Source organism: Callorhinchus milii, unplaced genomic scaffold, assembly GCF_018977255.1.
Source record: "Callorhinchus milii isolate IMCB2004 unplaced genomic scaffold, IMCB_Cmil_1.0 Scaffold27, whole genome shotgun sequence".
Classification (NCBI taxonomy): Eukaryota; Metazoa; Chordata; class Chondrichthyes; order Chimaeriformes; family Callorhinchidae; genus Callorhinchus; species Callorhinchus milii.
The window spans coordinates 4,718,954-4,741,612 of record NW_024704768.1 but is presented as its reverse complement, the minus strand read 5'-3'; the positions used below and the strand labels follow the sequence as shown (position 1 = coordinate 4,741,612).

At 50.9% G+C, this 22,659-nt stretch overlaps 1 protein-coding gene across 4 annotated transcripts; it reads left to right on the top strand.

Annotated features, from left to right (window-relative positions):
- The first annotated feature begins 691 nt into the window (after positions 1-691).
- On the top strand, positions 692-21,317 carry LOC103189515 (activin receptor type-1). Of its 4 annotated transcripts, XM_042344404.1 has the most exons (13): positions 692-752; positions 3,171-3,294; positions 12,234-12,410; positions 14,826-14,905; positions 15,513-15,701; positions 15,924-16,166; positions 16,927-17,144; positions 17,793-17,892; positions 18,375-18,521; positions 18,776-19,051; positions 19,931-20,128; positions 20,598-20,728; positions 21,161-21,317. In XM_042344404.1, exons 3-13 carry the CDS (start codon positions 12,379-12,381, stop codon positions 21,293-21,295), a joined length of 1,749 nt encoding a protein of 582 aa, XP_042200338.1. In that variant the 5' UTR covers positions 692-752; positions 3,171-3,294; positions 12,234-12,378; the 3' UTR covers positions 21,296-21,317. The 4 variants fall into 4 exon arrangements, with proteins under 4 accessions (XP_042200338.1, XP_042200339.1, XP_042200340.1 ...); XM_042344405.1 differs by lacking the exon at positions 3,171-3,294; XM_042344406.1 differs by lacking the exons at positions 692-752; positions 3,171-3,294 and adding an exon at positions 4,124-4,316.
- Positions 21,318-22,659: the final 1,342 nt, after the last annotated feature.

The following is a 22,659-nucleotide window of genomic DNA, read 5'->3' as shown; positions in this document are numbered from 1 at the left end:
GGCGTCTCAAAGCGCTTCACAGGACACACTGTAAAATGAATTGACTGTATATTTCTTGTGGGCGAAACACGGCAGCCAACTGCACACAGCAGCGTCCCCACAAACAGTCGTGGATTGAAACGACCGATTTATTATTGTTTTTTCTTCTTGAGGGATTATTATCAGGTGCGTGTGCGTGTGTGTGTGGAGTAAGGAAACTTTCCCAAGGTGTAGCCCTGGCCGGGAATCGAATCCAAGTCCTCTCGCTTGCGAAGCGAGTGCTCTAACCACTGAGCTACAGGGACTCCTCGGATTAGTGTGTGTGCGGAGGAGAGGGAGAGAAGGGGTGAAACTGAATAGGAAATGTGCTATTGGGACTATGAAAGGAGAAAACTATTAGCCCTGGAGCCTGGCCAGACAGGAAGAGGCAGCAAAGAGGAGGTTTTTGCGAGACTCTCCCACATGTTCACAGTGACAGCTGCCAAAGGTTGCGGGGAAACAGGAAACCAATGGAATGGATTTAGTTCAGCGAGCTGGCTATGACAATGAGGGGTGGGTTGTTGAAATTCAATTACTTTTCTCTTCCTCTCTGCTTTTCTTTTCAGAGCAGAAGCTCGCTCGGGACACACCGCTCTGCTCTGCTCTTCTCTGCTCTGCTCTACGCCTCCTCTACGTAGACTCCCCTTGCCCAGCTCGTGACGTGAAGTTTCGTGAGGCGAGGTGAGGTGAGGAGGCATTTCAGCCCGACAAAGCCCAATGGCTCGGAGTTTAAGGTGAGGTTAATAAGAATCCCTGCGTTTTGAGACAGCGCCTTATCACGTCGTCGAGACGTTTCAAAGAATATGCCGTAAAGTGTAGTGACTGTGGGCTTTGCGGGTGAAACGTAGCAGCAGTTTGCGCACAGCAGGTTCCAGAAAGCGTCGTGGATTGCGTGAGAACAAATTGAGTGTAAATTTGACTTGTATTTCCGTATCACTCAATTACAGTTTACCAAAATAACCTGTTACTAATCTCTGCTCACTTGCTAATGCGACTCCAAGGCTCACTGTGCTGTTCCTTTCACAGCCACTGTTTTTAACGCTGTGTAATGTTACACAGGTTTCTATAGAAGTCTTTAGACCCTCATATCCGGGTTCTTCCGAATTAACAAACGGGGTGAAAACGATTTGTGGTGTGATAATTACTACTGGTGATAACTGTCACATCGCTTGGCCCAGGCTTGACAGATATTTAACGTTCTATTAATATCTGGGGATACAGTCGTATAGTTTGGGACATGACATGTGCAAGTGACAGCCAGGATGGTGGCGGGTGAACTGGATGGGACTTGGTCTCCTTTCGCTCAGCAAATTCTTATGTTCTTATATCCGGCTTTCAACACACTTTTGGGGCTGTGAATCACGACCTGTTTGTGGGGACGTCGCTGTGTGCAAATAATAATAATAATAATAATAATCCTTGCATTTGATATGAAACGTCTCAAAGCGCTTCACCGGATATACTGTAAAGTGGAGTCGACTGTGTTATTTTGTGGGAGACACGCAGCAGCTCACGCATGGTAGAGAGGGAGGTGAGGTGTACGATTTGGGCACTGATGGGAGTAACCAAAAATCGGCAGAGAATATAAAGCAACCGGGAGAAATCCTTCCTCTGCAGTTTTACCCCTTTGTGTAATGGAAAGATTAGTTTAAGTTGCTGCGGAGAAATTCTGTCTGGGACCAGATTTATTCTATTTATTTTCAGAGCGTCCAGATCTTGGCAAGTCCTCGAATACAATCTTGATATTATTTTACACATCATTTCTCCGCGGGTTCTTTGCGGAACTAAACACACACACGCACTGGGGGGAAAAAGCCTTTAAAGTCAAGACTGAATTCAACAGTGAATCACAGCAGCCAATTGCGCACATCAGTGTCCCACAAACAGCCGTGGATTGAATGACTACATTTATTTTATTGAAGGGATTATTACCCTCAAGTAAGCAATCTACCAGACGACTAACAGCCTACTTATTGCTGGTAAACAGAGTCGTGCGTGTGGGTGTGTGGGGGGAGTAAGAAATTGCCTAGGGTTTCGCCCTGACCTGCCCGGAAATCGAACCTGGGTCCTCTCGCTTGCAAGACGAGGGCTCTAACCACTGAGCTACAGGACTACACGTATATACCAACTTTCGCATTGGGAGGATGTCCCAAGTCCCTGGTCCCAAGTCCCTGGTCTAAGGTTTCCCCCCCGAGGTAGAGGTAAGGGGAGAGGGGAGAGGAGTTGGGGAGAAAGGTGGCCCAAAAGCGTGGTCAAAGAGGAACGTCTATAGAACCAGTAGAGGGCGCTGCAGAGGGACATGGAGCAGCAACCTTTGCTGATTTTCCCTTCCCTAACCCCTGGGGAGTCAGGGATTATTTTAGCTTCCCCTTCCCATTCACCCTCCCCTTCACTCCCTATCGGAGAGGCCAGCAAACTCAATGGGACTCCCAGTCGATGAGCCTTGGCTCTACCCACTCACTACCCCATCAGGGCTGTAAGCAAAGCAGCTCGGATGCTAATTCCAATAGATAAACAAGTCACACAAGATATATTTATCATCTTTTGCCTGGCTCTCTTCTCCAGTAGTCGCGAGATAACAGCTGTCTGCAGTAAAGCTGGCTTCAACCAATACATCAAGATAAGTGCTTAAGTGATATGGATGTCTTGTAACTTGCCATTGAGGTTGGATAAACATTAAACTCTGCTTCGAAATTTCTGTGCTGGATCCTGAAGACGCCAGGGTTTCTCTTAAGAGAAAGGACTTTATCCCGGAGTCCTGGCCGAAATAAAATTGGTTGCTGAACTCCATGGCTGTTTGTGGGCACGGGATGTTGCCATGTGCCAATTGGCTGCGGTGTTCTGCCACAACACACAGTCACTGCACTTTGCGGTGACCAATTTTATCTGGTGGATTGTTGGCCAGGACACTGGTGTATAGAGAGAGAGAGAGAGATAAATGCCCTTATCTTTTCTAATAGCATCGTGGGATTTTTAAAGTCCACCTGAACACGGTACAGACAGGGAGTGAGGTTTAACATCTCATACATTTATACTTATTCTCTCTCTGTTCCCCCCCTCTCTCTCTCTCTCTCCCCCCACCCACCCACCTCCTCTATTTCTCTCTCTCTCGCTCTCAGAAGAATCATGTTTCCAATAATCTTCCCCCGCAGCATTTGAACACAAATAGATTAAGAAACCCACAACCCAGCCAAGAACTGTAACTGTCCGCATCCCAACTGCCAGAACTGCGTCTTATACTTTCGTCTACTCTCAGGATAACAAGTTGGTCTTCTGGTAAGTTCTCTGCGTTATCAGGAGAGATTGGTGAGAGAGAGAGAGAGAGAGAGGGAGAGAGAGACAGAGATCCCAAACCTTGGTTTTGCCAACCTACGCCTAATACTCTCCCGAATTAGGTAAGCAGTGGGTGTCCCTCCAGGGAGAGAGAGAGAGAGAGAGAGAGAGAGAGAGAGCACATTCCATCCCGATAATCTATCTCTGGGATTCTCATGTTCAGGTGGAATTTGCAGTTTGCTTTGGAGACTCTTAAACACAGTGATGGGTTTCTGCTTGTGGGTGGGGGTGGGGGGGCAGAGTGTTCGTTGGGGGTAACTGTTGGAGTCCACACAGAGCTCGGCCATCGAGACAGAGAGCGCTGTCTGGCCAAGCTTTCCCGCTGCTGGTCCAGCGAGGACCACCCTCCCCGCTAGTTAGTTAGTCAGAGCTTTGGCTGCGGGGCTACCAGGAGCTGATGGGGAGACTGGTAAGTGACTGAGAAAACAGCACAAGCCCTGAAATATAATCAACTTCTCCCATTTTCTTTAAGAAGTGATAGTCTGTGGTTTTTCCTTCCTCGGGTCTCTCTGCAGCTGAGAATCACATGTGGGCAAAGTCCCATTGTCTCTGGTTGGGAGGGAGGTTGACCTTTGTTCCTCTTTGAGCTTTGAGAGGAACTCCACTTGACAAAAAAAATATATTTTTATTTTTCCGCCAACGCGTCAATTTGCCCGACATTGAGGAAGGAGGGAAATGTTCCTTATATCTTTAACCCCGTGAGCGACCAACTCGACTCTCAACCGCAGCGTTGAACGAACAGAAAGGCCTTCACGTAGGTATATCTCGGGAGGTTTGAGCGGATTGACGTTAGGCCGCTAAGGGCTGAGTGGCTCTCGAACCAATTCGACGGTAAAAAAATCGTCTATTTTTGGAAAATTGCTTCTGTTCCTCTTCAAGGCTCAAAGGTCTCATCAGCCAGGCTAACGCTTTGGTGCTGTCATATGGTGAGACAGGACTGCGGAGAGAGGAGGAAAGGGAGAAGGGTGAGTGGGGGAAGGGGAGCTGCGGAGGTGGGAGAGAGGGGTTAGAGGAAGGAGAGGGAGAGGGGTGTAGGAGAGTTACAGAGCTACAGAGTGGGTGGGGGAATCCAGAGCAAGCATCGATCATCTCATATTAGAGCTGTTTAGGTCATTTAGAAGTGAAATCAGGAGGCATTTTTTTCATTCGAAAGGCAAGTGAGAATCTCGAAATCTCTCCCACCCCCAAAAGACTGTGGATTTTGTGTTGGATCCATTCACATCTTTTCGGGGATCAGGGGATACGGGGGAAAGGCGTGTAACTGGAGTTGAGGTACAGATCAGCCTTGATCTTATAGGATGGTGGTACAGACTCGAGGGGCTGAATGGCCTACTCACTGTTCCTATGAGTGGGGGTGGAGAGAGTGTGGGGGGGGGCAGGGGAGAGAGGGAGGGGAGAGGAGGGTGAGAGACAGAGCTGAGGCAGAGCCGAGGCAGAGCTGGTGTGAGTTTCATTTATTTAAAAAACACACAGTCACGCTTTTCGTTAAAGTAACCAGTTCACCGCGCGATCAGCAAACAAATCGCTTTAGGTGCGGATGGAATAGTCTGTGCTGTTCACATAACGTGGGGAGAGAGAGAGAGAGAGAGAGGGAGGGAGAGGGAGAGGGAGAGACTTCACAGCGGGCGGGCTAGCGTTTGCACCTTATCATCACATCTTGTTTGTCTCTGGCATTGTTTGTGAGCTCGCCTGGATTGCCAGAGCAGGAAATTCCAGCCTAGAAGTTTGCACGCAGTTTTATTAAAGACTGGGCAACAGCCAGGACAAGTAAGACTGGGGGCTGAGATGATCACGTTACGTTGATGTGCATTGCTTTCGGATTCCATGCTTGTGGAGTTCGCTGTTGCTCAGGGGTTAGAGCCCTCGCCTTGCGAGCGAGAGGACCCGGGTTCGATTCCCGGACGGGACAGGGCAGGGCGAAACCCGGTTGCTGTTAGTCGATTCGATTGGGGAATCGCTTTTCCTGACGGCAATAATCCCTCCAACAAAAAATAATAACAGTTTGGTCACTTCAAATTCCACGACTGTTTGTGGGACGTGGCTGTGAGCAATTGGCCGCCGCGTTTGGCCCTCAAAATACACAGTCCATTCACTCTGCTTTACGGTGTATCCTGTGAAGCGCTGTGAGACATCTTGAAGGCGTGATAAAGCGCTGCATGAAATGCAAGCATTATTATTATTATTATTAAATGCCTTGATACCCTTCTTCCATTTTGAATTGACCCATTTCGCTCAGGACATTGAGACGGCCTTAATTTGCGCTGTGGGACACTACCCTACATTTGTGAAGGACGATGTAAGTTGTTGTTGTTTGATGTGACCACTCTGTACCGACAAGAATGCAAGTAAATATATATATATTTTTAAGGGGGGGGCAGTTTGTTTATTTGGGGAAGGGGTTGGAATGGAAGCTCCCCGATGTCAGGCTGGGGAAATGGCGGAGGAGGATGTGAGATTATATAAGTATTCTGCAATTCTTCGGGGAGAAGGATTAGGAAACATTCCCTTCAGAGATTGTGAGGATATGCTTCGCGAGTGGGCAGATCTGTGTCTGATTCTCGCTCCCCACTACCTCTGCGACCTCCTAACTCCCTATCATCCTGCCCGCTCCCTCCGCTCAGCGGGTTCCGGCCTGCTTCGCATCCCCCGCCTCATTCGCCCCACTATTGGCGGGCGCCTCGTTCTGCCCGCTCTGCCCCTACCCTCCGGAACTCCATCCCGCGGTCCCTCCGCCTCGACCCCTCCCTCGCCACCTTCACTACCCATTTTAAGACCCTCCTCTTCTAACGTGCTTTCGATCTCCTTGTTGCTCTCCACCCCTCCCCTCCACCCTCCCCCACCCTGACCCCCAGCTTGAGTCCAAAACTCTGTCCAGGGCCTAGAGATGTCCTCCCGACGTGAAAGATGCTTTACCCATGTAATTGTGTTGTTGATGAGGGCGCGGAGTGAATGCTCTCTCACTTTCTCTCCATCTCTCCTCTCCTTTCTCCGTCAATGATCATCACGTTTGGCAGCCCGGCTCAGTGGTAGCTCTCTCGCCTTCGGGTCAGAAGTTTGTGGGTTCAAGCCCCACAATGGGGACTTTGAGCTCAAAGCGCCATATCAAATGCAAGGATTATTATTATTATTATTATTATTATCTAAGATGACGCTCAAATGCAGCGCTGGATTGTAGGAGATGCCGTCCTTTGGATGAGACATTAAACCGAGCCCTCTGACTATCTGTTCAAGTGGATGTTAAAGTTCCCACAGCTCTGCTCCAGAAGAGAAGGGAGTAATAATAATAATAATAATAATCCTTGATAGAGCGCGTTATCGGGATGGAAGAATTCTCCACAATTCTACGCCATCTTCATAAACGCACACATGGCGAACATCCAGGGGGCAGAAGGCAAAGAGGTCGAATAAAATTAAGATAAACAAAAAAAACCATCACAGCGATTTGTGAGTGTTGCGCAGAGCAATGAACCTTTATTTCTTGAACCTGGGTTCAAATCCATTTACAGGCTTGAAATCTGCTTTGTGTCGTGACGGGGAGAGAGGAGGGAATGGGGTGAGAGTAGGGAGCTAACAGGATTGGGAAGAGTTGGGATGCAGTGCGCTGGGGGCGGTGGGAGTAAAGAGGAAGTGATCAGGACGATTGGAATGCTCAATAATAGCCGGGAATGGGAAGTGATGCTGATCCTTGGAATTATTATGACTGAAGCCGACTCCTGAGCCTGGCTTTCACTGGCGGAGTTTGTTATTCAACCAAACAATGAAACAGCACATTGGACCACTGCAGTGTGTGTGTGGGAGTGTGTGTGTGTGTGTGTGTGGGAGGGGTGGGGGAGTGTGTGTGTGTGTTGGGGGGAATGTGTGTGTGTGTTGGGAGAGGGGGGGGAGTGTGTGTGTGTGTGTGTTTGTGGGGGTTGCGGGGGGAGTATGTGTGGGGGGGAGGCAGTGTGTGTGTGGGGAGGGTGTCTGGAGATGAAGGCAAATTCTAATCTCTTATTATTTCTGGTTCGAGTCTAAATTGACAGTCTCCCGTGACTGAATAACTCAATGACCTTATCAGTCCGGGATATACAAGTCCCTGGAGGATTCTTTAGTCCGAGAGCACAAATAGTAATAATAACAATCATAATCTCGGCATTTGATAGACTGCCTGAGCGCAAGGCACAGCGCTGGCCGGAGATTTTCTCCCGACTGTAGTGACTGTGTATTTTGAAGGCGAAACGAGGCAGCCAATTTGCCCACAACGACGTCCCCACAAACAGCCAAGATATTGATGACTAATCTTATCTGGGGGATTTTTTTTGGCCAGAGCAATGGGAGGGGGAGAGAGGGAGAGACAAAGGATGGAGTGGGATGGAGTTCCAGAGTGTGAGGGCAGAGAGGCTGAAAGCCTATTGTGGGGCTCCGCTCCTCCACTGGAGCTCTCTACTCTCACCCCACTCCCAGGTCTCTCTCTCTCTCTCTCTCTCCCCATTGTGCTGGTGTCGCGGCATGAAAGCTCAATTAATTCTGTGCCTATAAATATCAGTCACTACACTGGCCATAGTAATAATAATGATGATGATGATGTTGATGTTGATGATGATCGTTGCATTTGAAACAGCGCCCACAGAATATGCAGTCAATTCACTTTACAGTGTGTTCTGTGAAGCGCTTTGGGACGTCCTCCCGACGTGAAAAGCGCTATATCAAATGCAAGGATTATTATTATTATTATCAAACTCCATCCCGGAGCCCCTCCGCCTCTCATCGCCCCTCGCACCTAAAGACCCTCCCCCTTGGCCAATGGGCACAAGGATTACTATCATTCTTATTATCCCAAAGTGTTGATCTGGGTTGAACTTCTTTTTTCAATGCCACTTGAAGTGTTTTCTGTTCTGTTCTGTTCTGTGCCTCGGTGGGGAGCTGAGATGGAATGTTGGTCAAAGGCCAATGACTACATTGGCCGAGGACATCTGTTGATCCATTACTGAACTGAGCTGCTCTTGAAGGGATTTTGTGATCCAGCTGCTGAGAACAGCTCTCAAGCAAAAAGTTTCCCAAATAAACTCTTTGACAGGTCACTAAAGACTGGTTTTACATCGCGTGAGCCCGAACACTGAATATCTCACCATGGGACCCTTGTTGTTGTTCATAATAATAAAATATAACAATCCTTGCATTTAGATACGATGCCCATGACATCGGGAGGATATCACAAAGCCCGCCACTGGATTTACTCTAAAGTGTAGTGACTGTGTGTATCTAGTATAATAGTAATAAATAATAATAATCCTTGCATTTGATACAGCGCCTTATCACGTCTTCGAGACGTCTCAAAGCGCTTCACAAAATATAATGTGAAGTGAACTGACTGTATATTTTGTGTGCGAAAAGCGGCAGCCAATTTTCGCACAGCAGCGTCCCATCAACAGCCCTCGTGGAGTCCTGTAACTCAGTGGTTAGAGCACTTGCTTTGCAAGTGAGAGGCCTGAGTTCAATTCCAGGCAGAGGGCGAAACCTTGGGCAAGTTTCCTTACTCCACACAGAGCCTAATAATAATCCCTTCAAAAACCAAAAACTATAATAAATTGGTCATTTTCAATCTACGACTGTTTGTGGGACATTGCTGTGCGCAATTGGCTGCCGCGTTCGCCCACAAATATACAGTCAATTCACTTTACAGTGTGTTCTGTGCAGCGCTTTGGGACGTCCTCCCGACATGAAAAGCGCTATATCAAATGCAAAGATTATTATTATTATTATTATAAAACAAACGATCAGTGTTGGACAGACATTGGGAGAAACTCCCTTCTTTTTTCGAATAACATTTTAACATCCATCTGGACAGGACCAGATGGGACCTCGGTTTACGTCTCATCTGAAGTGTTAAGCTTGACTGCCTGCGTGCAAGACTGAACTAACTTGTTTCCTTTGCTGCTTTTCATTATTCCTCGCTGTAAGCACAAACACATGTCTGAAGGCATGCTCCCCCCTGCCCGCACCCCTCACCCCTCCCTCAAACATCTCCATTTGTTAAACAAACACACAGAGAAAATCTGGGGTTAGTGGAGAGAGCTCCAGTGGGGGAGTGAGAGGCGGTATTAGGCTATTAGCAGAATGGCTTCCTCTTGTGTTGTAACGTGAGAGTGAATCTGGCCAAAGTTCATCTGAAATGATTCCCTGAGGCTGGACGACGATGTATTTAGTTTGAAAGTTGTGGTTTTGCTGAAGGCTCGGAGCAGATAGTGTGTGTTTCCCCCTGTGGTGTTGGCTTTTACTCTCTTCACTGCCGTTGGCAGAACAAACCGAGACCATTAAAGTGTAACTTGTGGTTTCTGACTCAGGAATCACAGGATCATAGAATCTTACAGCACAGAAGGAGGCCATTCGGGCCTGTGGCGGCTCTTTGAAAGACTAGTCCCACTCACTCCCCCGCTCTTACCCCCAAAGCCCTGCACAATTTTTCCTTTGCTTTCCAAGTCCCTGTGGAAAGCTTCTATCCAAATGTCTCCTGGTCTGGTCTCCCCTCTGGTTCTTTTGCCAATAATCTTAAATCTGTGTCCTCTGGTTACCCGCCCGCCAGAGGAAACGGTTTCTCCTTATTTACAGACAGGGAGTGGGGGGTGTGACAGGGAGTGAGGGGAGTGAGGGGGCTCAGGGGAAGGAGAACTGAAATACCTCAGCAATAAATTTAGGGTGAAAATCTGGGCAGAGATTTACAAAGGGGTTGTGAAAGTTCAGCAATTTCACATGATGTGTCATGGCTTTGTTGTGTGACATTTACCTCCTGATTAACGTGGGAGGGGGGTGGGTGGGTGGGGGTGACGGACAAAGAGAGAGAGAGCGCGAGAGAGAGGGCAGACAGAAGCGCGGTGTCATTTCCAGGCCAGATAAACGTCCTGACACTCTATTATCGCGGCAGCGAGAGAGAAAATGAATTAAGTGTTGAGAGTGCGAGTGTTATCCTTGGACGGGGAGTTAGAGCCCGTGTCATCACCATGTGGCAGGAAAGATAGCAGCAAAAGTAATTTGTTGGGAGGACGACAAGTTGCAACTCACTGCGGAGAATTCGGGGACTTTCACACACAGAAATCGCTGGACGAGAGAAGGTCGAGAGGCGCTCCGATTACGATTGCTGGCCATTAAGGTTCTAAAGGGACTGGACAGACAATGTAGAACATGATAAGCTGTTTTTATCTTGTACCGAACAACAGAACCAGAGGACACACGGCCTGAGATCGAAGTGGGGGGTGAATTCAGGACAAATCTGAGGAAACACTGCTTCAGCGAGCGAGTAATAAACATACAGAACAAGCTCCTGAGGGAGACGGTCAGACAAACAGACAGACAGAGGAAGCAGAAGTTGTCCATTGTCCAAGCTAATGAGAGAGATTTGTGTCAGGGAATGATATCTGGGGGTGGGGTGGGAGAGGGGGGGGAACACAGGCTATAGTTTGGGGACATGACATGACGAGGTTGTTGGAAGACAAACGGGATGGACTTTGGTTTTTTGCGTCAGCAAATTCTTATGTTCTTGATGTGTTGCTTCCTATTCTTCAGTTTTTGTTCTTGATTTTTTTTAAAAAATGAGGGAATGGGATCACTGAGCTGCGCTGAGCTGCGCTGAGCTGCGCTGAGCTGTGCTGAGCTGAGCTGCGCTGAGCTGCCCTGTGCTGAGCTGCGCTGAGCTGCGCTGAGCTGCGCTGAGCTGCCCTGAGCTGAGCTGCCCTGAGCTGAGCTGCCCTGTGCTGAGCTGCCCTGAGCTGAGCTGCCCTGTGCTGAGCTGAGCTGCCCTGTGCTGAGCTGCCCTGCGCTGAGCTGCGCTGAGCTGAGCTGCCCTGAGCTGAGCTGAGCTGCCCTGTGCTGAGCTGCCCTGTGCTGAGCTGCCCTGTGCTGAGCTGCGCTGTTGAGCTGCGCTGTGCTGAGCTGCCCTGTGCTGAGCTGAGCTGCCCTGTGCTGAGCTGAGCTGCCCTGTGCTGGGCTGAGCTGCCCTGCGCTGAGCTGCGCTGTTGAGCTGCGCTGTGCTGAGCTGCCCTGTGCTGAGCTGCCCTGTGCTGAGCTGAGCTGAGCTACGCTGAGCTGAGCTGCCCTGTGCTGAGCTGCGCTGTTGAGCTGCGCTGAGCTGAGCTGCCCTGTGCTGAGCTGAGCTGAGCTGCCCTGTGCTGAGCTGAGCTGAGCTGAGCTGCGCTGTTGAGCTGAGCTGCGCTGTTGAGCTGCGCTGAGCTGCGCTGCGCTGAGCTGAGCTGACGGTGGAGACAGAACGGAGCCTGTGTTTTTGACCTTCTTAGTTCAATCTTAGATTTGATTTCAGAATGTTAGAGAACTGAATCTGGCGTCAGTTAGGCTGGATGGCGGGTAATGTCTATGAGTCAGATATGGAGAGTCCCTGTAGCTCAGTGGTTAGAGCCCTCGCCTCGCAAGCGAGAGGACCCGGGTTCGATTCCCGCACAGCAAAACCTTAGCCAAGTTTCCATACTCCACACATACACACACACACCTTTGTTTACCGGCAGTCAGTAGGAACCCGGTTGTTAGTCGATTGGTGGATCGCTTTCTGGGGGGTAATAATCCCTTCATAATAATAATAATTTGGTCGCTCAACCCACGGCTGTTTGTCGGGACATTGTTGGGCGCTATTGGCTGCCGCGTTTCACCCACAAAATATACAGTCACTCCACTTTACGGTGTAACCCGTGAAGCGCTTTGAGACGTCTCAAAGACGTGATGAGGCGCTGTGTCAAATCCCAGCATTATTATTATTATTATTACTTTTTAATCCCATTTTAAAATGTCCCGCACGTCTACAAGGTCTCCTGTGAGACATCTGTTGCTCTCCTTGTTTTATGTCCTGAAATACTCAGATGTAATGGCACCTCCATCTAAACAAGTTCCCCTTTCCCCAGGTGACTCGGTTCCATAGGAAACAGCTGGAATGTAGTGGCCTTGAAGTTTGGACATCCTGCAACATGAAACCGTTTTCCCTCGGAATATTTCGGAAGCGGCAGTGAGGGGCCAAGTCTCCCCCATGATCATAACCCCCCCACAGTGATGTCTCCGATCTTGTTTTCATCAGAACCGAGGTGAGTGGAAACAAGGAGAAACGGTGCCTGGCTCAGTGTTAGCGCTGTCTCTCTCTCTCTCTCTCCTCTCTCTCTCAGCTCTGAGTCAGAAGTTTATGGGTTCAAATCCCCACACGTCAGGGGGGGTGGGGGTTGTTGCATTGTCCGAGGCGTCGTCCATCGGATGAGACGTTAAACCTCACTCCCCGTCTGTGGCCCCATCTCAGAGATGGACGTTAGAGATGGAAAAGAGAATGGAGTTTCTCTCTCTATCTCTCGCTCCCTCTCCCCTTTTCTCCCTCTCTCTCACACGGCCTCACGGTGTCCTGGGCCGACAATTCCCCCCCAAACAAATTCCGTCCTTCACTTTGTGTCTGTTTGTTGGGAGGACTTTGCAAAGCTCTTCACAGGATACAGTATAAAGTGTAGTGACTGTGAGCGGGGTGTGGGGAGTGGGGGGGGGTGGGGGTGTTGAAAGCAGCAGATGGTTTGCACGTGCCAAACAGCTGGGAATGTGGGACATGGGGCTAACTTCCCTTTACACAAAGCCCCCACTTGGCCGAGGTTTCTCACAGGTTGCAGGTGCCCAGTGGCCTTGGCTCACAGGTTGGTTGCTTTTCCCACAATCCCGAAGGTTATAGAGGGATTCGGAAATCCCTCTATATACAGCTTTAACCCTTTCTCCACCTGTCTGCGCTGGGCTCGCTCCGCCTTACACTGGAGCTCTCTACTCTAACCCCATTCCCAGCTCTCTCTCTCTCTCGCTCTCTCTCTCCCCGGTGCTGGTGCTCGCTCCCCCACTGGAGCTCTTGAGTTCAGACGAAGCCCTCAAGCTCGTTGGCTAATGACGTGAGTAATTATCCTCTAACCGTCACCCCTTCCCCCTCTGCCCCTTCCCCGCTCCCTCCCCCCCACCCCCTCCCGGACCTTCCTGGCCTCAGAACATCCAGAATGTAAATATTGCTCAGTCAGTTTCCTGGCCGTAAAGTATAGTACCACGCCTAGTTTTTTTTTGTCCTGAAATTAGTTTTCCGCCCCTGTTCCCCCTCCCCGCTCCCCCTCCCGTCTCACCCCCCCACCCCAGCCTTCTCCCCCTCCCGTCTCCCCCCACCCAACCCTCACCACTCCCCCTCCTCCCCAACCACCACCGACCGCTCACACAAGCCCGGTTTTGGCTCGCGCAGCAATTTATTATTATTTCAAAAAAAAAGGACCCTCCGCATCGATTGTTGGCCTCGGATTTGTCTCTCTCGCTCTCTCTCTCTCTCTCTCTCTCTCTCTCTCGCTCTCTCTCCCAGCGGAAAGAAAAAACTGTAGGAACACACGCCAACGTCTAGACGGAGCTGAGAGGCAGAGACATTACGAGAGAGCCCTGGCGCCTGGGAGATCACTGACCTCCGCCTCACCTCTTTGCCCTCTTATGAGCGCTTTGTCTCAGGATTTCCTCCCCGAGCTTTTTATTTAACAAACACCATCTCTCGCCACCCCCCCACAAGGTCATAGCCCGGCTGATGCTCTGCGGAGATTGCGATAATCATAACTGTGGAGTCCCGTAGTGTAGCGGTGAGAGCCCTCGCCAGCCAGAGGACCCGGGTTCGATTCCCGCGCGGATCCGGTCAGGGCGAAACCTTAGGCAAGTTTCCTTACCCCCCCCCCCCCCCCCCACACACACACACACGCCTCTGTTTACCAGCAGTTATTAGGAACCCTGATGTTAAGCGATTGGTGACTCGCTTTTCCGTGAGTAATATTTTTTTTTAAAACATGATAATTTGGTCAATCGATCCACGACTGTTTGTGGGACACCTGCTGTGCTCAGTTGGCTGCCGCGTTTCGCCCACAAAATATTCAGTCAACGTATACTTTGCAGTGTATCCCGTGAAGCGCTTTGAGACGTCTCTAAGACGTGATGAGGCGCTGTATCAAATGCAAGGATTATTATTATTATTGTACGAAGCAGACAGACAGACAGGGGTGAGGAGACATGCAAGTATTGAATGGACTGACTGACAAACCACACTCATTCACAGGAATCAGTCAGTTCAGTACTTTGACCAGACTTCAGCCGTCGAGAGAGAGATGATTACCTTTGAGTTAGACGAACAATGGGATAAGGGAAGCAGACTTCACACACCACTTCCTCATGTTATTGCACCTTCTGTCTTGGAATCCCAGCCGGCCTTGTTTCCTGTGGCGGCTCCCAGTGATCTATTTATCCCTCTCAGCTTTCACCCGCAACTCCACTAAAGGCTTCGACACATCCGTCATCGGGAGTTGAAATTCCCACCATGATCGTTCCCCCACTGGAGCTCTCTCCTCTAACCCCATTCCCTCCTCTCTCTCTCGCTCTCTCTCTCTCTCTCCCCCATCGCGGATGATACCTGAAGACGTGACTGTGAATGGAGGGGAGACACTAAAGTCTACTTTGCATTTCAGGTCTCCAATGGCTCGAGGGATATTAATCATCTTCCTACTTGGACATTTGCATTTGATCTTCCTCCAAGCTCTGGTTACAGGTCAGTCTGTGTTCCTTCCTGTCTCTCGAGTTATACTGTACCTGTAACAGACAGCAGGTATTGGCCAACTGGTATCTCCAGGTATCGCGGAGCCTCTCACTAGGGAACCTGGTTTCAAGCGCGGAACAAGGCCATTTCCACCCATTTTTACACCTTCGATTCCAATAGAGAATAGGACAAAAATATCAGTGGTAGAGAGAGTGAGAGAGAGAGGGAGGGGGAGAGGGAGGGGGAGAGAGAAGAGAGGGAGGGATGGAGAGTGAGAAGGGGAGAGGAGGGTGAGAGTATGGAGGGAAGGATGTCGGGGCGGGGGGGTGGGGAGAGAGGGAGGGAGGTAGAGAGGGTGAGAGAGAGAGAGAATGAGCGGAAAGCGAGATCGATGTCGTATTGATGTGTACGACAACGTGTGCTGTGTGGCCAGAGAACAACCACCACCGCCACCACCGCCACTTGCATAAAAACACAGTCACTCCACCTGACAGTGGATCCTGTGAAGCGCTTTGAGACATCTCGAGGCGCTGGGTCAAATGCAAGGATTGTTATTATTACTATTTAGAATCTGACACCCTGCCCCCCCCCCCCCCACCACACCCCCACACACACACAGGTCAGGGTCGAGTGGAGTGTGAGTGTGCGAACTGCACGGACGGACAGTGTCCCGGACGCCTCTGTGTGAAGGACACCTCGGCCTCCATCAGCACCAAGACCTGCTACGGTCCCTTCCTCAACATGTGCACCACAGGCCAGTGTGACCCCAATAACATCTCCGTCCTGCCTCCCCCCACAACCACCACAGGTAAACCAGAACTCCTGCAGTCCTGTAGCGCGTGTGTGTGTGTGTGTGTGTGGCTGTGTGTGTGTGTTCTGTGTGTGTGTCTGTTTCTGTGTGTGTGGCTGTGTGTGTGTCTGGGTTTCTGTGTGTGTCTGTGTATCTGTGTTTCTGTGTGTGTGTGTGTGTGTGTGTGTGTGTATAAGACCCCGGGGAGAGGTGCTCAGTGCTCTCTGTCTCTTGTCTCAGTGTCTAGTACCAGTCGGATGTCGTGGGGAGCTGAGACGCAGTTCCGTTGTGTGTGTGAGGGCGGCTACTGTGATGACAAGGACACTCACTGCTTCGGCGTCAAGTGTTTTGTGTACATAGAGCGGACAGAGACAGGAGACTTGGACATCAGGAGGGGCTGCTTCACCGACACCGAGCGCCACCAGTGCATAGAGATTAGGGGCATGGAGTGCTGCCGGGGTGACCTCTGCAATGCCCCCCAGGGTACGTGCCTCACGCCAGCTTCACTCCTGGGGGTGGGGTGGGGGGAGGGGGCGGGTGAGTATGTGGGGTCTCCTCGGAGCTGAACTGGCCCCAAGGCGATGTGTTGGGCAACGGAATGTCGGAATCTAGCCCCCCCCCTCTCTGTGACGGTCTTGAGCCCCCGGTTCCTGAGCCAGGAGGGGCCGCAGTGTCCCAGGGCACTCACTGCTGATGGCAGCCCAGCCCGGCCCGGCTCAGCCATCGGCAGGACCTGGAAGGGCCGACCAGTCACTGGGGGCAGAGAAACCTCCCCCTCGGGTCCGGTTAACCTGCAGCCAAAGCCCTAACTAACTAACTAGCGGGGAGGGTGGTCCTGGCTGGACAAGCAGTGGGAAAGCTTGGCCAGACAGCGCTCTCTCTCTCTCAGTGGCCGAGCTCTGTGTGGGTTTAGCTGGTTAGACTCCAGCAGTTACCCCCAACGCACTCTCTGGGCACCCCCCCTCCCTCCCCAGGCCCCCCTGCCCCTCCCCCAAGGCCTTGGCTCTCAGTAACCTGCAACGAATACCAGACAATAAAGAGAAAATCAGAAAGCCTAGAGATGGTGGGGATGGCGGCTGCCGCGTTTCGCCCACAAAAGCACAGTCACTACACTTTACAGTGTATCCTGATGAGCGCTTTGAGACATCTCGATGACGTGATCAGACGCTGCGATTATTATTATGATTACTATTAACGTTATCATTTTGATGATGTTGATGAGGTTTCTGTGCTTCCCCCTCAGACCCGAAGGAGCCCCCGGGCGGGGGATCAGTAAAGACCCCCATCATTTTGGGGGTGGTCTCGGTGACGCTGTTGGTAATCGCTGTACCTGTGGTGTTGCTGCTTCTGCTCTTCTGGAGGAAACTGCGTCAGTCTCGAGAAGCTAATTGCCGCCAAGACGAGGAGTACAGCAAAGCTGACATGTTGCAATCCACTCCTGTTGGGGATAACACGTTAGCTGTGAGTGCGTGTGTGTGTGTGTGTGTGTCATTGTGTCTGTGAGTGTGTGTCAGTGTGTGTGGGTGTCAGTGTGTCTCTGTCTATGTGTGTGTCTATGTGTGAGTCAGTGCGGGAGTGTGTGTGAGCGAGCGTGTGAGCGAGCGCATGTGAACGTGTCAGTGTGTGTCTGTGCGTCTGTGCGAGTGTGTCAGTGTGGGCGAGTGTGTCAGTGTGCGCGAGTGTGTCAGTGTGCGCGAGTGTGTCAGTGTGCGCGAGTGTGTCAGTGTGCACGAGTGTGTCAGTGTGCGCGAGTGTGTCAGTGTGCGCGCGTGTGTCAGTGTGCGCGAGTGTGTCAGTGTGTGCGAGTGCCTGAGCCAAAAACAACAACAAATGATATTTGTACAGTGCCTTTCACATCGGGAGGACATCGGTCAGAATAATTGGGTGGGGGCGGAGGATTATTATTATTATTAAAGTGTAGTGACCGTGTGTTTTCTAGGCAGACGATTATTTGGTATCAGATTAAATGGTGTGCGTGTGTGTGGTGGGATGGTTCGGGGAGAGAGAGGAACACCGTTGGGCTGGGGGGGGGGTGTGGGGGGATGTGGGGGGGATTTGAACTTCTTGGAGCTCCTGCACATTAGGGTAAAGTGAAGCTTTGGGTTGTAGGACTTGTTTGACCATTCGTGTACATCGGGCAGTGGATCTGGGCTTCCCTTCCTGGTCCAGAGAACAGTCGGTCGGCAGGTCAGCCTGATGGAGTGTGTGGGTGAGTCCAACGACACCTTGTGTTGTTTTTTTGTGTGTGTGTGTGTGTGGTGGGGAGGGGTGGGGTGGGGGTGGTGGAGGGGAGTCAGGGTGGGGGGTTGGGGGCAGGGGAATGTCTCAAAGTGCTGCACACTTGGTTTTGGGCTGAGAGAGCGAGGGGCGGGGGGAGAGAGAGAGAGAGAGAGAGGGGTGGGAGTGAGCGGAGAAGGTGACCAGTGGAGATGGGGCATCGTGGCTGAAGGCATAGTCAATGATGGTGGAGGGGATGAGGGTCAGACAGGAGGCCGGAGCCAGCTGAGCGGAGGCAGCGGGTGGTGGAGTGGGGCAGATCGGAGAGGTAGGGAGGTGCCAGGGCGTGAAGGGATTTGGAGGTGAGGAGGGAGGGAGAGAGCGGGAGAGAGAGAGAGTCACATTTTTGGGGGCTGTGGAGGCTGTAGGGTAAAGGAGCTGTGGCTGTGTTTACGGTGTTGGTTCCCCCGACAGGTAAAGGCCGTTACGGGGAGGTGTGGAGGGGCACGTGGCATGGGGAGAACGTGGCCGTCAAGATCTTCTCCTCCAGAGACGAGCAGTCGTGGTTCCGAGAGACTGAGATCTACAACTCGGTGATGTTGAGGCACGAGAACATCCTCAGTGAGTCCCAGCCCTCGGCACCGTCCGTCCAGCTTCCTCTCTGTCTCTGTCTCCCCGGCGGTGGTGTGTGTGTGTCTGTATGTGTGTGTGTCTGCGGGTGTGTACATGTGTCTGTGTTCACATGTCTGTATGTGTGTGTAATATGTGTGTGGGTGTGCGCGTGCGTGCACATGTGTGTGTGTGTGTGAGTGGGGGTGGGGGAGGGAGGTAGGTTTGTGTTGGTTTGGACACTGAGGTCACTTTGTCTCCTCCAGGCTTCATTGCATCAGACATGACGTCTCGGAACTCGAGCACCCAACTCTGGCTCATCACCCACTACCACGAGAATGGCTCTCTGTACGACTATCTGCAGTGCAACGCGGTGGAGCCCGAGATGTGCCTCCAGCTCGCTCTGTCCATCATCCGTGGCCTTGTCCACCTGCACGTGGAGATCGTGGGGACCCAGGGCAAAGCTGCCATCGCTCACCGCGATCTCAAGAGCAGGAACATCCTGATCAAGAGGAACAAACAGTGCTGCATAGCAGACCTGGGTAAAGCTGTTTACACCGCCCGCAAAGCCTCACCACCACCATCACCACAATAATAATAATAATAAATAATAATAAATAATAATAATCCTTGTTATAGAAAACACAGGTGGCTGGGAACACTCAGCAGGTCAGGCAGCATCTACGGAGAGACAGGAAAGTGTCAGGTCGACGATGAAACATGTGATGAAAGGTCATCAAACTGCACTTGATAATCTTCGCCTCATCACGTCGTCGAGACGTCTCAAAGCGCCTTCACACGATAATAATAATAACATATAATAATATATAATACACTGTCATGTGAAGTGACTGTGTCGTCTTGCGGGCCAACTACTATTGATATGTGCGCTGTAACAGATATTGTATTTTAATGTGTGAGAATGTCATGTTATTTAAAACATAATACTGTTTGAAACACCGAATAGCAAATAATTCAGAAATATTAGGATAATTCCCTTTACAGTTGTAGCACAGAATGACCAGCGGAGGGGGCCAGACCCGCCTCAGCCGGGCCTGACTCACTCAGTTACAGGCCGTGGCGCCCCCTATTGGCCACAGTTGTTATTTTCATGATACAAAAAATCATATCGATTAGAATAATAATAATAATAATCCTGGCCGCTGATCGATTGGTACAGAAGCTTTCACTTTGGGATGACGTCTCAAAGCTCTTCGTAGAATTTACTGTATGTTTTTTGGGGGGTGGGGGGGCGGAGTGGTGGGGGGTGGGGTCAGCTGAGTGTCTGACACCTGTGGAAACCCGTCACCACCACTGTAAAGCGTAGTGACTGTGTACTTTGTGGGAAAGAAAACGGACCTTGACTTCCATGACGAGTATTATTCATTGCTTCCCCCCTCACCCCCCCCCCCCCCCCCCAGGCCTGGCCGTGATCCACTCACAGAGTAACGATTATCTGGACATTGGGAACAACCCGAAGGTGGGCACCAAACGCTATATGGCCCCCGAGGTGTTGGACGACACCATTCGCACAAACTTCTTCGACTCCTACAAACAGACAGACATCTGGGCTTTCGGGCTGGTACTGTGGGAGATCGCAAGAAGGACAGTCATTAACGGTGAGCGAGAGAGAGGGAGGGAGGGGGGGGGTGGTATTGGGGGTGGATAGGGCGGGTGTGGGAGGGAGGGTTTGTGTGGAGTCTGGCTTGTCATAATAATAGTAATAATAATAGTAATCCTGGCATTTGATACAGCGTCTTATCACATCGTCGAGACATCTCAAAGCGCTTCACAGGATATACTATAAGGTTGAGTGACTGCGTCTATTGTGGGTGAAACGCGGCAGCCAATTGCATACAGCAGTGGATTGAGCGATATTTGTTTTGAGGGGGGGGGGGCAGGGTGTGGGGGGAGGAAGGGATTATTATCCCCAGGGAAAGCGATCCGACAATTAACTAATGACCGATAAATAATAACTAAATAATGATAATAATAAATAATACTGAGGTAAACATAGGCCTGTTAAGTAAATGTTCTAATTGTATATTATAATGATAATAATAATAATAATAGTGTCGCTGTCTGCAGGAATAACACAGGATTACAAGCCGCCGTTCTACGATGTGGTGCCCACTGACCCCAGCTTCGAAGACATGAAGAAAGTGGTTTGTGTGGATCAGCAGAGACCGGGCATTCCCAACCGCTGGCTGTCTGACCCGGTGAGGACCTCTCCTACCCTCTCCCCACCCACCCACACTCCCCCCTCTCACCTGCCCTCTCCCCCCCCCCTCCCTCATCGCCCCTCCCTTTGGAACTCCATCCCACTGTGCTTTCGCCTCGCCCCCCCCCCCCCTCTTTCTTACCTCCTTCAAGGCAAGGAATGGGGGCCAAGACCACCTTCGACCACGCCTTCGGTCACACACCTAACCACCACAGCACCCCACTCCCCCCACCACCACCACCCTCCCTTCCCTCCACCAACCCCTCCCGATCCCAACCCCCAGCTCGGGTCCAAACCCCTGACCGTCCAGCGCCTCGGGACGTGAATGGTATCGTGCAAATGTCGTGGTTGTGGTTATTTGTTGTGGTTCTCTCTCTCTGTCGGCCCCCGGGGGCTCACCTCGTGCCTCTCTCTCTCTCTCTGACCTCAGATCATGTCTGCGCTCACCAAGCTGATGAAGGAGTCGTGGTTCCAGATGCCCGCGGCCAGACTCACGGCGCTTCGCATCAAGAAGAACCTCGCCCAACTCGACAACTCACTGCACAAACTCAAGCTGGACTGTTAGCAGGTGCTCACCCAGCACAACCTTGCTCCTCCCTCTTGTTTGACAGTCACTTGGCTTTCGATCCCGCGAAGCGCTTTGAGACGTCTCGAAGACGGGATGGGTGGCTGCGACCAATGCCAGGATTATTATGATTCTGTTGGCAAAGTGCGGCAGCCAATGGCGCCCAACCAGGAAATGCGGGTTGTTGCCGTTAAAAAATAATATAATAACAGTCGACGTGTTTGATACCGCAGCGTTCGATGTCTCAATGCGCCCGGCGGGATTTGTTCCGCAAAGCTCAGTGACTCGCGCTTGTGTTTTGTTAGCGGCAGTCGGACACACGGTCGGCGAATAGGTTTCACGGCAAAACCCCGTGAAGCACTTTTGAGGCCCCTCCAGGACATGGATAAGGCGTTGTTCCAATTGCCAGGACCGGTGGTTAGAACTTGTGCGCAGCAAAGTGAGCGGCCGATTTTATCTGTCTGTGTGTGTGTCTGTGTGTGTGTGTCTCTGTGTGTGTGTGTATGGAGGGTTTCATTAGAAGAAACTAGGATTCTAACTAAGAAACTAAAATGATGAAGGTAAATAGCTACAGGTTATTTTTGCTTCCTGTAATGGGGGCCAAGGCTTGGGGTGGGGGGCGGAGGGGGAAGCCCAGAGTGTGCGTTGGGGGTAACAGCTGGAGTCTAACCAGCTAAACCCAACATAGCTTGGCCATTGAGAGAGAGAGAGACAGAGAGAGAGAGAGAGAGCGCTTTCCCGCTGCTTGTCCAGCGAGGACCCTCCTACACCAGCAGTTACCCCAACGCACCACTCTGGGGTTCCTCCCAAGCCTTGGTTCTTGTCAATCCCGTTGGCTGACACTCTCCAGAATTGGGTAAACAATCGGATGCTTCCCTCCCGGGGAAAGGGGGATAGAGTGCACATTCCAGTCCAGACACAGGGAAATTCCCACGTGTTGGTAAGTGAACCACGGAACTCATTCTGTTGGGTTTGGAGACTCTTAAGCACGGAGATGGGTTTCTACATGTGTCAGACACCTGACTGACCACAAAAAAAGCCCCAGTGCCACGAGACCAATTGTAACATTATAATATAACTTTATTATTATTATTATATAACATCCCAATTGCTGTGATCAGCCAGGAATAGACCAGCTCAGGGAATGCTAACGCTGTTTATATTTGGCGCCTTTGAAATACAAATACACAAATATACTCAACCTGAAGTGCTTTGGGTGAAGAAAGTCACAGACTGAATTGAAATGATACACTACCAACAATAACAATAATATTGTATTTGGTACGGCCCCATGTCATTTCATTGAGACGTCCCAAAGCACTTCACGGAATATATCGTAACGTGGATTGATTGACTGTGTATTT